This window comes from Acanthaster planci, linkage group LG16 (genome assembly GCF_054643075.1).
Source record: "Acanthaster planci isolate LZ-2023a linkage group LG16, COTS_SCS, whole genome shotgun sequence".
Lineage (NCBI taxonomy): Eukaryota > Metazoa > Echinodermata > Asteroidea > Valvatida > Acanthasteridae > Acanthaster > Acanthaster planci.
In genome coordinates, this window is record NC_141792.1 from 10,523,648 (window position 1) to 10,537,466 (window position 13,819).

Genomic DNA, 13,819 nt, shown 5'->3' on the forward strand with positions numbered 1-13,819 from the left:
TATGAGACATCGCAACTTCGTTAGTTAAACACGCACAGGTTTCAGTTAGCTGTTCATTAATGGCAAAACAATAAAAAAAAAAGCAAGGGCGTGCATGGTTTGGGGCAGTTTTGAGGTTTCTCTTTTCAAAATTGAAAGTTTCACAATAAAAATCAACCACCTTTGAGGTTATGCTAACGAATCTAAGTCTTGGAAAATCTTCTTGGTTAAAGGGATATCAATTTATAGGTTCCTTTACGAAGGTCCTCTGGAGCTACAGGGAAAGATGATATTTTTTTCTGTGCAATATTTCTAGACCCTGTACGTCTATTTAAATAGTTTATCACTGAGTAAATATTGAATGTGTCACGGATTGATACCAAGCTGCATTTCCAAGCTGGGTTTCATTTCGTGTCTTTTTTACGGCTAGAGAGGCAGTGCTGTCGCCAACGGAGAGTCGTAAGTACTTTCTTATTTTGGAAAAGTTGCCTTTGGTTTGTACTTCGTTTTCCTATTTTGTCCACCTTATGGACGCCACTAGCTTATACATTCACGCACGATTTCCGAACAATTCGGGAAAGAAAACGTATAGTCATACAGTGTTATAGTACCCAATCTGGGGAAGCTCCGGGCATTATTTTTCAGCTGGGAACGGTAACATTCGATTTCACATGCTTTGTGTGTTTTGAAGAGAACGCAAATGGTGCTCATCACAGAATAACCTAAGCTATCATTAAAATTAACATTGCTTACAACTATCGGTGTTACACTTAATTACCACTGAGAATAAGAAGGGTGTCTCTCTAAATACAAAGAAAGCAGAAACAAAAAAAAAAAAACGGGGACGGGGAGAGTGAACGCCCATTTTTATCATCCGAAGTAGAGTGACCCTTCCATTGTGCTGCTCCCTATTCTTAAGCGTTGTCCCTCGGTTCTTAGGTACAAATCTGGCAACATGTTCAAGGCTGTAACTACATGTATGCATCATCAAACTCAGGTTACGGTACACTCGTTTTTTTTTACTTAGTTCCTGTCCGTGTTAGGGCCAAAGGTCTGTTGACAAGCTATAATGAACAAACAGCCCCTGAAGCGCTTTAAGTCACGCCCGCTGAATCGCTGGTCATGCCCAGTTACGACGGAGCCAAGCAGCTTTCTGGCTTTATCTTGTTGATGCTCCCCCTCTTATCTTTCTATCCTCAATTTATTTTACCTGTTGACATCGCTCTTGATCACTGGATGTCAAGAGGCGCCAAATGAACTGGGTGCTCTTGATTTCTTTGGTCACTGATCAGTGGGGTTACGTGGATTTCTTTCATGTTACATCGGTGAAGGACTGTTTGCAGAATCTTTAACCCAGATTTTAAGCTTAATCGTGCACCGTGTTCTACAAAGTCCCTTTGTTATCGATAGACAATTGACGAAGGGATCGTGTCTCAGTAGTTGCTAGTCAAGTTTGGTGTGACACATTTCGTAAAATTTGATCGAAGTAAATAATCCCAGACTCACTGGTTTTGTGAAAATCGATTTTCTTAAAACCTCTAACGGATTTCCTCGTCTGATGAGTTCAACACCCGTCACAAACGGATCGAAGCGCGATTTGGATGCTAAAATTCTCTGCTAAAATTGGTCTGACTTGAAAGCCCAAAATGGCTGTAATTTGCAGTGGACTGGGGGCACCAGTTTTCGAAAATGTTAAAAGGTTTAATCTAGAAAGGATTCATTACTTTAGCCTGGCTAAATCCATTTTCTTGAAACGTTTCTGAATGTCTTTAGCAGCCTCGATGACACCATTTCAGACATGACTAGAATTACAGACACGCCTTTTCAACGGCAAAATATATCTATAAACGAAGCTTTCTGCTTAGTCCACGATGAGCACCGGGCCTTTGTCCATTTTAAAATTACTCGTTAAAACCACCAGATCGCATTTTTATTTCTTTGATTAGATTAAATTAGATTTCATGGGCGCAACTTTGAGCGACGGAACATACATCTGCCTCGCAGTTTGCAAATCTTTCTCCTCAAAAGTCTTCTTGAATCTTCCACCGGATCCCTCTCTCAAAAGATGCGTCCTTGTATATAAGGACCTTGTATATGAGGACAGTTGAAACATAATTCTCAAATAATGTGCTACAAATGTAACTGCTCCGTATCAAGATGATTACCTGCGCTCTAGACCACAGTTTGAACGTCCTGTTCGTGTTAGTAACTTTTAAAAGCGATACTACAATGTGCACCATTTTAGCATCTCGAAAATTTGGTCGAGCACTACATTTTTCCCCCAGTTTCTAAAGTGAACTCAAATGATTCATGTTCACAGTGTAGTTATTAGTCCGCCGCAGAAATGGATGACTACCGAGCAAATTCCAAAGCCCAGCTCGCTCTGGAGGACGATGTGGCTGCCAAGACTCCCAGCAAGATCCCTCTCATTTTGGTGGGAATATTCGCAGCGGCCACCATTGCCTTGACTGTCACTACAGGTGGGTGGAATCCTCACGCTAAAGCTCCCGGTTGGCAGCGCGGTTCCGCTCAATGCCAGAATCTCAAATCTTGGATATCATCTTCTGCTTTGATATCAGACTTCGGATTAGGCCTTGGCACGTTACAACGTTTACGATCGAGCAATCGGTACTTAAAGACGACATGTATATGTGTATTATAAACGGAAATACGTTAAAGACAACTTCAATTTTACACGAATTTAAGTATACCAGGCACGATATGGGACAGAGGGGTACCCCCTTACCTGTCCAATCCCTATACCCACTTTAGACTATTGTTACCGAACACATCCCCCAGAAGTCTGTAAAGAATTCCTGAGACTCCGATCAAACAATGACCAACACAAAGGCAGGGGGAGGGGGGGTTCTCTCTGTCCCATATCTTGCCTCAAATGAATTTGGGTCCTGGTTCCAGCGCGAACTTACCCCTGACAACATACTGCCTTGCTTGATCTTGTGATAATTTACTTGTCATCATTCAAACATTTCCGCACAGTTTCGAATGACGATTTTTGCTTGAATTTTGTGTCACACTAACGTGTTTTTGGCCTACCCGTTCTTCTTATACAGTTGTTTTCGTCCTGCAGAAGAACGACATCGCTAACGAACTGGACGAGTTGAAGGCTACCAGTAAACCAACTCAACCTGTTCCGCTCTGCACCACAAAGCAGTGCTACGACTCGGGTAAGACATGTTCTGGTTTAAATTACAAAATTATGCCGATTTTACATTTCTAGTCCACTAACCTTCCCGATTTTCGTTCTGTCTACGTCAGGATTTTGCTATTTGATTCTCTAACTCTGTTGCTCCCGTCCCTGACACTGATTGTTTTTCATACACAAAATTATAACTCCCTCGAGAAAAACTGGAACAAAATCTCGCCAGCAAGGTGTTTGACCTTTGAATGCTATTCCGAAGAGACAAGACCTACAGTTTCCCATAACTATTAACTTAAAGATAAGATGCGGATACATGTCAGCATTTAGTAGTAATTTACAGCGATGCGGTCTGTAATGATTGGGGTACAGGTTGGTTTATAGGCTTTATTATCAACCTACTTATCGTGTGTCTGGAGTATTGGATTCCAAATTTCCTAGTCATGCGGTGCGCACTGTGCTCTTTATTTGTTCAGCTTACGTTTACTTGAGCAGTATGGATCCTAGCAAGAATCCCTGTGACAATTTCTTCGAATACGCCTGCGGCGGCTGGAACGAACGCTACACAGTTCCCGACGACCGAACCAGCTTCTCTACCTTCACTTTACTCAGAGACGATCTGGCAGACAAGCTAAAAGGTACAAAATGCTACAGTGGAAATACCTACCAGTGGGACTTTTATCCCATTTTACCCCTTTCCATAAACACTTGGGACAGTTTTTCTATTCCTATTGGTTGAAACGTGTCACATGACATTTGAAAATGCCTGCTGCGATTTGATAATGCTCGTAGGGCAGAGCACGCGCTGGCACCTGGATACGAGAGAGTTTCTTTGATTCCCATTAGCCAAGAGTCCGTGTGCACGCGGAACTCGCCACCACGCGCACACCAAGTCCATATAATACAATTCTTCTGGACTACTTGCACAAGTGATATATCATCCATTGGACAGGGGTCTCTCGGGAAATGAAAATAATATTCTTGAACAAAGACCTTGGAAATTTATCGTATATTGATTTTCTTTGACTGTTTGACTAAAAAGGTACTTATGAATGGGGATAGATATGTGCTGTACTAACGTTTAACACCAGCCAAGCACATATGTAAAGTTTCTTCCACAAACCTCATCACCACTGAAGTAGTCACAGTAAGCACAGTATGGGCACAGTATTGCCACTGCCATTACCGCATTTGACGATAGTTTTCGTCGATACTGTTTTCTCCGCTCTCGCCATCATTTTTATGCACACAGAATTGTCCTACTCAGTCACATCCACCTTGCCCCGCCATCAACGTTGAGCCAGCTGTCATCACAGATCTAGAATTGCCACCATCAGTCTACCAGCCTAATGCTTCTGGATATAAGGGGGGGGGGTGCTCTAGAACTCATTAATTGTAACTTTCCATGGTTAATCTTTTATTCAACCAGTTCTGTTTGAACAAAGTCCGACTGCTGGCGAGCCTGATTCGTATCACATTGTGAGGAATGACTACAAGTCTTGTGAGGACATGGGTAAGCCACTGCACTCATGAATTAATCGGCAAATAAACTTGGCCGTGAAAACTGGCCAGAACTTTGAACTGTGATATAAGGTGGAGATTTTAAAATGTAAACAGATCCGAGTCAAGGGATGTCATACCCTGTAAAAGAAGTTGCGATGTTCACATCAAGACGCACGTCAAGGAACTTCAGGTAAAGCTTATAGCACCTCGATTACCATCGCAGTCATGTTTAAAGGAAACTGATTTTCAACAGACACCATCAACGAGCTTGGGGCCAAACCTCTGACTGACCTGCTCACGTCGCTCGGCGGTTGGCCGGTCCTCGGAGACAACCCGGCGGGCGGGAACTGGGACTCAGCCGCTTTCGACTTTGAGAAGCTGTGGGCCGACATCAAGGGCAAATACGGCGTACAAATGATTGTTGCCTCAGACGTGTGGCCGGATCCCCAAAATACAGCCAAGTACAAGTTGGATGTACGTTTCATAGGATATACGCTTTTGCACATTAAATATGCCTTCATAGATCAGAAGAACCTGTGGTATCAGACTTCAGAGAATGCTAGATCACAGCGTAGGGAACTGGTGTACTTCTTTACCCATTAGAAATGTACCTTTAGCATATATGGGTATCGAATTCTAAAGTGAACAACTTTAAAGCATTACTACGATTTGTGATGTCTTCTCAGTGTTGTAACAATTTTTCAATTCGCATTAGGCGTATACACCTAGCTTCTTGGTTCCAAGGACAGAGATCGAAAACACACATTTGCGAGGAGTCAAGACTTTGGTAAGGGGACCTGTTACGGTGGATTTTTTCCCGGACTTTAGGTATATTATTTTAATACTATGTTTTTAAAGTTAATTGTAATGTATTTACAACTCTGCTGTCGAAATTGCAGAGCAATACACATATTCCCACTGGGCTATTCCAACTGCGTAAGAAATCAGCTACTTTTTCAGGGCTGTCAAATAGTGGTCAGATGAATTTTTAGTTACCCGTCAAATGAAGTGTTGTTTAAAATAGCCTGACAATGTGTACATTTAAGCCATACAAATTCATTGAATCTATCGATAATGTTATATTAAACATTCTCCCCGACAGATTGACGAACGCGATGAGCCTGATGACTACAGGGTGAAGATTCTGTTGGAGGAGAGGTATTCCAAAGTAAGTCCAGTTATTTCTCTTAAGCAGTTCATCAAGATTTTTAGCAGTAGAAAGAACCACTTATCATTCTAATTTCTGTGGAGAGAAAAAAGCCGTAGATATTCACGTATAAGCCTTTCTTATGGTTAGCATGACTTTGAGAGGGGGGTGTCAATTTTTAAAACAATGTGGAAAGTACCTTCCATATTCAAAAGCGCTGGGTGTGGCATAGTTGTCCGTCCATGCCGAAGGCATGGGTACAAGCTGACAGAAGACGTCGTGCTTCTTAAAGCGCGTTTCGACACATCATCTCCACAACACTACCTATTACTCGGCGGATTCTTTAGATGTACTAAATAATCTTACCACTTTCAATCTTATTACATTTCCAGGAGAAGCAAGCCTACCTTCAGTACCTGATCGACATTGCTGTGGCGCTTGGAGCGAACGAAACAGTCGCAACACAAGACATGACCGACCTCATCGAGTTTGAATCAGCCATGGCAAATGTATTAACTGCTCCTCGATCAAGGAGATAAATAGCACGAAGAACACAATGCAATAGTTTGATCTTATGCCAAATTTCTTACAAGCTACGACAGAGGGATTTAAAGGAGAAGAAGAAAATTGCACGGCTCGCTTCATATTTATCGCATATAAAAACTTTGAACGGAGACGGCTGCTCTTAAAGATATTGAAAAGTTTGTCAATGTAATTTGAAGAAAGAAGAGGCACTTTGCACGAGAGGCATTTTATATTGATCCTCAACAAATTGCTGTTTGAAATGTACCATTCGTTTTAGAAGTAGGTTTACGTACCAGTGATAAATTTGAAATCAATTCTGGTTTACTATTTCCACAGCTGACTGTTGTACATCCAGACGAGGGCTGGGTCGAAATCACCCTCAAGGAGATTGGAATGGATGTGGTAAAGTTACACAACAAACTTGGCAACTTTCGCCAATTTTGACTGTAATCAGAAAATGTGTTGACACGTCACCACAATACCGAAATGCCTGATATGAAATTTAGCTTAACCTTTCACGATTACTTCGTAATTGTTCAGTCATATATAATTTCATGAATGTGAAATACAACACGAGGTTCCGGTTCGTCAGATTTGCATTTCAATGAATTTGCCCATTCTGATTTCTCAGTGAACAATAACTTGTGTTCTAGATTGACTGGGTGCGTTTTTACAATCTGATGTTGCCAGCAAGTGTCAACCCACGCGTTACTGACAACGAACCCATCATCAACTACAGGACTAACTACATTTCCAACGTCACAATGTGGCTCAAAGATCAAAGTGAAAGGTTAGTCGTGAAGGATGGCCTGATAGTTAAAAGCTTTTACTGCATTTATACTATGATAAATATACCAACTTTCGTTGTTTTACTAATTATAATTTTAACATTTATTTTCAATGATAATTAAGTAGCAGTTAAACTATTGTTTAATATTTAAACTATTGTTTAATATTTAAACAAAATATATCGATAACAAATTATTTCAAACTTAAAACACCTTCCCTTTCAGAGTCAAGGCCAACTACATGATATGGCAGCTTGTCAGCCGAATGGTGCCCTTCATGAACGAGACGTTCCTGGCCATCCGACAGAAATACCAGGAGACTGTCGACGGCACCACTTCTCCAACAGCCCGCTGGAAGACGTGTGTCTCCAACGCCAATGACCAGTACGAGTTCATCAGCGGCAGGATGTACGTGGATGAACACTTCCCAGAAGATGCCAAGCAGAAAGTACGGGATAACAGGCGTGAACACTGCTACAACTATGGTTGTTCTAGTCCAAGAGTCTGTGGACTTTCAATAGCAATGTCACATAAATCCCTTCACAGGCCTATCTCAGACCTACTTGTTATAAATAAAGTCTATATACAGTTCATTCAACATACGGATATCTAATTATGCGTGAAACCATGGTAATAAACTTGTCATATGTGCATGTATTATTAAGAGAGAGAGGGGGATATGGTTGAACAGACACGTTTCAGCATTATTGTTACTATTGTTTCTTGAATTTAAAAATTTGTTTTTAATTAAGACCCTAGACATGATACGCAATCTGCAGACAGCTTTCAAGTCCATGCTGGAAACGAATGACTGGCTACAAGACGAAGATAAGCCTAAAGCTGCCGAAAAGGTTTGTGCAAATGTCAAAGAGATCAGTTTAGGGGTCAAAGGTCAGCATGAGTAATCAAACACTGATCCCCTCCCGACCTTGACCAGAGTAGTGTTGAATTTCATTCTGCTGTTTCCCACATACCTGTACGAGCACAGTTAAGTCTTTGACACAAGAAGCATTTACTTGCTTGACAGAAACGATTTGGTGTTTCATTTTGGACTCCATAGTATTCCATGAGCTGAATTTCGACTGGAAACCAGAAATACAGCCTTTCAGGTCTTTTTTTTTGGCGTTGGGAATCGTCGTACTCTGCCCTTGATAAGTCAAACCGTTCGTTGTTCATAAGCACAGAACTTCAGAGGTATTGTCATTTGACTCAATTTAATATGTTAAACCCACCTGTGGGGTCAGCAAAATTATTCAACTCATTACTTTTCACCTACAGGCGGATGCAATGGCTATTGAAATTGGCTACCCAGAGTGGATAAAAGACAACGCTAAACTTGACGCGGAGTACGCCGATGTAGGTAGCACACTTATTATACCTTAACGTTTCATGAGGTCATGCACATGATGCAGAGGATTTGATCAGGAGATAGAGAGTGTGTGTATGTAAGGGACATAATATCTGGTTGTGATGAAGTACGTCTGAGTGATCTCCGACACTAATGTTGATGCACCCCCGCGCCCCTTGATATTCGGCCAAGACGTCAAACGATTTGGCTAGATTTCCGACACTTGTATCCAGTGTTATTGATAGTTATAAAGAAAGTACGGTTGTGTATTTTTTGTCAGCAAACCTTTGATTCAGTAGAACGATATGAGTCCATGAGTGTGTCCCCTGACTGACTCTTGTCCAAAACAATAATGCCTGGTCGTTAATGAGATCAAGTGCTGCAGCACTTTCATGGACAATATCTTGGTCTTGCAGCTGACTGCCAAGGACAAGGAATATTTCCAAAACAGCTTGAGGTACCGTGAGTGGATCTCTCAGGCCGAGCTGGCACTCTTACGGGAGGATGTTGATACTGAAAACTCACTGTGAGTATGGGGTGGACGAAGTACTAGACTTGTGTACAGCTTACAAGACTTGTTTGTGGTATAAAAGAACAAGTTCTTCAAAAAACTAAAATCAAGTAACTGGGACTATTAGACTTCTGTCTGCAATAGAACTTGGAAAATCTCTTTGCATTAGCCTTTGGACGAGTCTGTTTGCAGCAGTTATACCTCAAAAAGTGTAGAACGTTGATTTTAGATTAGTTTTCGAATATTGGTATTCTTTCAAGGTGGTCAATTGTAGGACCAGCTGTTGTCAATGCATTCTACAGTCCAAGCAGAAATGGAATTCGTAAGCTATGTTCTTTGAATCTCATTTTGTTCATCATTTAAAAATCAGTTTAAAAATAGGGCAATTTCTGAATCATCCATGCTTCTGTCGCAGCAAAATCTATGTATTGAGTGGTGTCAACGGGGGAGGTTTGTGGGGCGGCAGTTCAAGGGGCCTTCACTTTTTCTGGAGGGGGCACTCGGTTGCCCGGGTCAGGGTTGAAACAACGACCAAGGCAGACTATCAGCAGATTTCTTTCCTCTATAATTTCAGGGGGGCACATGGTTAAGGCTTTGAGGGGCGTGGAGCTCCATGCCCTCACCTTTTAATTAAGCCACTGCAGAGAGTGCACCTTGGCAAACGATACGTAGTTACTAATATACCATTTCATCAACCCACCTGCCCATTTTGGATAGAGTTTGCTTCATCCCATTTAAAAGACCCTAAAGTCTACAGTTTCATTCACATGCAAGCCATGGTACCTCTAAGTACGCCAATTCAACACCAACCGGTCCTCCATGGTCACACCAACCAAGCAGCCATCCACCCAATTTTCACCAACCAAACAGCTTGCCATGAACTCAATCAACCAAGCACGAAACTTACCATGCCATCATCTACCAAATTCAGACCAACCAATAATTCTCACACCCACCGATTCAACGAACTTCAACGTCTTTTCTCCAGTGTTTCCGGCAGCTATCCTCCAACCACCTTTCTACCATAAGGATCTTCCCTGGTGAGTTTTAACCAAATAAGCCATCCCATGTGATGCTTTAGTTATTGGTAGCTCCCCCTAAAGTGTTTAAATTGAAATGTGTACGATTAATCTTTGTGAGTCAGAATAATTTCAAATTAGTTTCATTTTGATGATTTATTGTCACAGTAACATTTTTGCCTTTCAGAAATGAGTAATATCATACCTGTTTGAAAAGCAATTGTACATATCCCAGAACTGTATCATCCAGGCTAATAAGCATTTTCAACTTTCTGTATAGGTATTCCAATTACGGTGGTATTGGTGTGGTCATAGGACACGAAATAACGCATGGTTTTGATAACAACGGTGAGTTATCGTCAATCCAGGCAACAGACGATTGTGGGTATTTGAATAACTCACGAAAAAGTCTGCATTTGAACCATGTTTGATGAGTTTTTGGCTTTAGAAAACTTGGATTTTGGTCTCTTCACTAAAACACCTAATAACATTATTCTGGGCTTTTGTCTCTTATATTAGTGGTTTTTTCCGTTCAAGCATTTCAATCATACCATGCTTAATTTGAATTCAACAAAGATAACCGTACATTTTAGCAGGAAAAAGATTCCATTTCCCCTGGTAAGGGGGACATGTTTCTGAGGCTCACTGAAACATTTCGGATTTTTTTTCTGCACAGGACGACAATACGACAAAGACGGCAACTTCAGGCAGTGGTGGACTCAGGAGTCCATTGACAATTTCAAAGAGAAAGCCCAGTGCATAATCGATCAATACTCCGGCTTTGTTATGCCAGAAAATGGCAGACACGTAAGCTTTGCATTGTGGATTCTCTTTTGTTCTTTTTTTCCAATCGCATTCTATTTTGTAAAATTATTCCTGCAGATGCATACCCTCTTTGGTATGACAGGAAAACACCCTCTGTTCTCCCTAGTCTTTCGAAAAGAGTGCAACATCATCTAAATCTAAGAGGAGAAAGTAAATAAAAACGTACGCAAGTCTGCTATTTTTACAGCTAAACGGAGAGCAAACGCAAGGTGAAAACATCGCTGACAATGGAGGTCTCAGAGAATCTTATAAGGTAAACGACAAAATAATACTTCAATAATATTAACTTTGATTCCTTCACTGCAATGATATCATACTTTCCGTTCGCGAATTATCGAATCTTCTCTTTTCTAAAGGCCTACATGGACAACATTCCTAAGCAGCCTCGACTTCCTGGTGTTGATTTCACCGAGGAGCAGATGTTCTTCCTTTCATTTTCTCAGGTAAAGCAAAGACGTTGCCATGGTAGTATACTGCTACAGTGAGTCTGATTATTTCGAGAAAAAAATCCATTTCAGTAATAAAAATCGAGTCCGGATTTACATAGTAATACCCGTCCCAAATCCTCCAATTTCAATGTGATTTTAGATACTCCTTAGAGGGTTAGGGTTGAAATGTTTTTCTTACACTTACCCCAACAGTACCGTGTCTGGTGAAAATGTGTAACCAACCAATCTGTTAAAAGTGGTGATATTCGATGGACAAAATGCGAGTTTGTTGTACCAAGAATGTCACCCAGAAAACAAGTGGAGAATATCCATTATGTTCCAATTAGCAACTGTTCAAGAAGTTTACAAAACTAGTGTCCAAAAGCAGATACTCTTTTGCTCTTTTTATTTTACAGATCTGGTGTAGTGTGTTCAAACCCGAAGGTGTGGATAACTATATCGACAATGGAGTGCACAGCCCCGGCCGATACAGGTGTGTTAATTTCTCTTATCTTATTTTTATTAACAATTAATTATATTACACAAACTTTACAATTTGCGTAAGTAAAAAGTATAGAAATATGAATGGGTCTCAAATAAAACTGTAAATTTGCTTGAATTGAAATAACATTTATGGTTACTTGATGCTTTCAAAACTTTTTGTAGAGTCATTGGTCCACTTCAGAACAACGAGGCGTTTAACGCTGCATTCAACTGCCCGACCGGAAGCTACATGAATCAAGATGTCAAATGCAAAGTTTGGTATTAAATTTGTTAGTTCATGAAAATGCACAAATTTGACATCAAAGTCGCTAAGCTGTAACTATAATTTTGTCGAGCAAACATTTTAAAAGTATGAAAAGATATAGATGTATTAATAATACCTTGAACTGCAAATTCAATAAACCAAATTCAATACTGACATTGTACTTCAGAATTTCGTGGTTCATTAATTAATAATTTAATAAATCGCTCTATAATTACAAGAAGTGTTCTCTCCTGCTTTGTGTTTAAAGATGATGCATAAATTTCACAATTTCCATGCCTACTTATTGGCGCTCTTATTTTGCTCAGTCCAATTGTTTTTTTCTTTATAATCACAATCTCGTTTTGTAATGATACTTGCTTACGTTGTGTTAGCTATATGATAGAGTGCATGCAATGTCTCAGCTTTTTCTCAGTATTGCGGGAAAACTGATATTCATTCAGACGATGCTTAGCAAGGTAGTACATGTATATACATCAGTTCATTTGGTTGGTGTAGTCGCTTTCTGTTCTGTATTGTTTTGATGTTTCTCGGCCAAACAGCATTTTTGGTATATACAATAAAATAATGGGGCAGAGAGGGATGGAGCAGAATTGTAAAGAGTCGAGTCAACCTTTTCGACTCAACTCAAGTTCCGACGAGAAACTTCCTCAACTACACTGAGTCACCATATGAGCAGATAACTCGACTCAACTCAAGTGACAAAATAGAGTTACTCGTTACAGAAATGCTACTTCTGCGTGTACATGCCAGATGAAAATAATGATACAAGTAATGAAATAAACAATCCCTATCCTAGACTCTGCTTCTCTGTGTACGGTTATTTGACGGTGTTCAAATATTTGGCTCAACTCAACCACGCACCTTGAACTGATCCAACTTGAGCTTCCAATGGCTGGACTCGATTCGAGTCATTTCCTTAGAATGACAAAATCCACTCTCTGGATCTAACACCTCAGTGGGAAGGAGGCCACGTGTCAGAAAGAGTCCACTTCCGAAGAGTGTCTAGTGAAAATAGCGCTGGTAGACGGTGTGTTAAGCGTACATTGTTTTCGTTGTTACCAAATAAACCAGTTTAGAGTCCAACGATTCTGACAAACAGTTTGACTGGAAAGACAACACGTTCTGCATGGATAATGTGTCTTGCTTCGATGATGAGATAACTTTAGAAACTGTGACGGCGCCACACTTTGAAGTGATATAGGTAGACCTGATATGGCAGGGGCGGATCCAGGAATTTTTCCGAGGGTGGTCAGACCGAAGATCTTTTTTTATGTCTTATTTTTGCGGCCGAGAGCAAAAGTAATGAAGCATTACGTGACGTAGATTGTTTACAATGGTATTGGTGCATTTTCCTTTATTACTTTTATTTGTTTGCCCCATTTTTAAAGACCTTTTTTGCCTCTGGGCTGGGATGGGGGTGTTTCCATCCTCGGGATCAGTGCCTGTATGGGCTTCTCTCCCCCTACCCAGTCGAGATGCTATTTGGCAGCCTATAATTTTGTCAACCTGTCACGATGTGACAAGTTGACAGCACTAGGTTGTGGTAGGGTGAAAACTTGTTACAGGAATCTTGGCCACATTATATTCCAACCGGTAGCCGCAGGTGAGTGAATGGATTGTAGAGAACGCGTGCATTGTCAATTCCACGCTGAGATCTTTTGATACCGGCCGTCTGTGCAATGATAACAAGTTTATGATGCCCGGATGGTGAAGTGGATTGGCTTATTTGCTTTAATGTAATGGAAATTTTGAAAAAAAGTGTAGAGTCTGAAGCGATTACCATGGAAACAATGCTCAGTACATTCTTTGAGCATCATGTG

The 13,819-nt window shown here is 40.7% G+C and overlaps 1 protein-coding gene across 1 annotated transcript; it reads left to right on the forward strand.

Annotated features, from left to right (window-relative positions):
* Positions 1–348: 348 nt before the first annotated feature.
* LOC110979009 (membrane metallo-endopeptidase-like 1) lies at positions 349–12,796 on the forward strand. The gene is made up of 23 exons (XM_087147000.1): positions 349–438; positions 2,300–2,459; positions 3,051–3,164; positions 3,613–3,774; positions 4,566–4,649; positions 4,893–5,113; positions 5,355–5,426; positions 5,742–5,807; positions 6,179–6,295; positions 6,648–6,713; positions 6,965–7,101; positions 7,325–7,547; positions 7,852–7,950; positions 8,378–8,455; positions 8,864–8,973; positions 9,219–9,280; positions 9,947–9,998; positions 10,258–10,325; positions 10,654–10,784; positions 10,990–11,055; positions 11,159–11,245; positions 11,647–11,723; positions 11,897–12,796. The coding sequence occupies exons 2-23, from the start codon at positions 2,324–2,326 to the stop codon at positions 11,997–11,999; spliced, it is 2,331 nt and encodes a 776-aa protein (XP_087003126.1). The 5' UTR covers positions 349–438; positions 2,300–2,323; the 3' UTR covers positions 12,000–12,796.
* Positions 12,797–13,819: the final 1,023 nt, after the last annotated feature.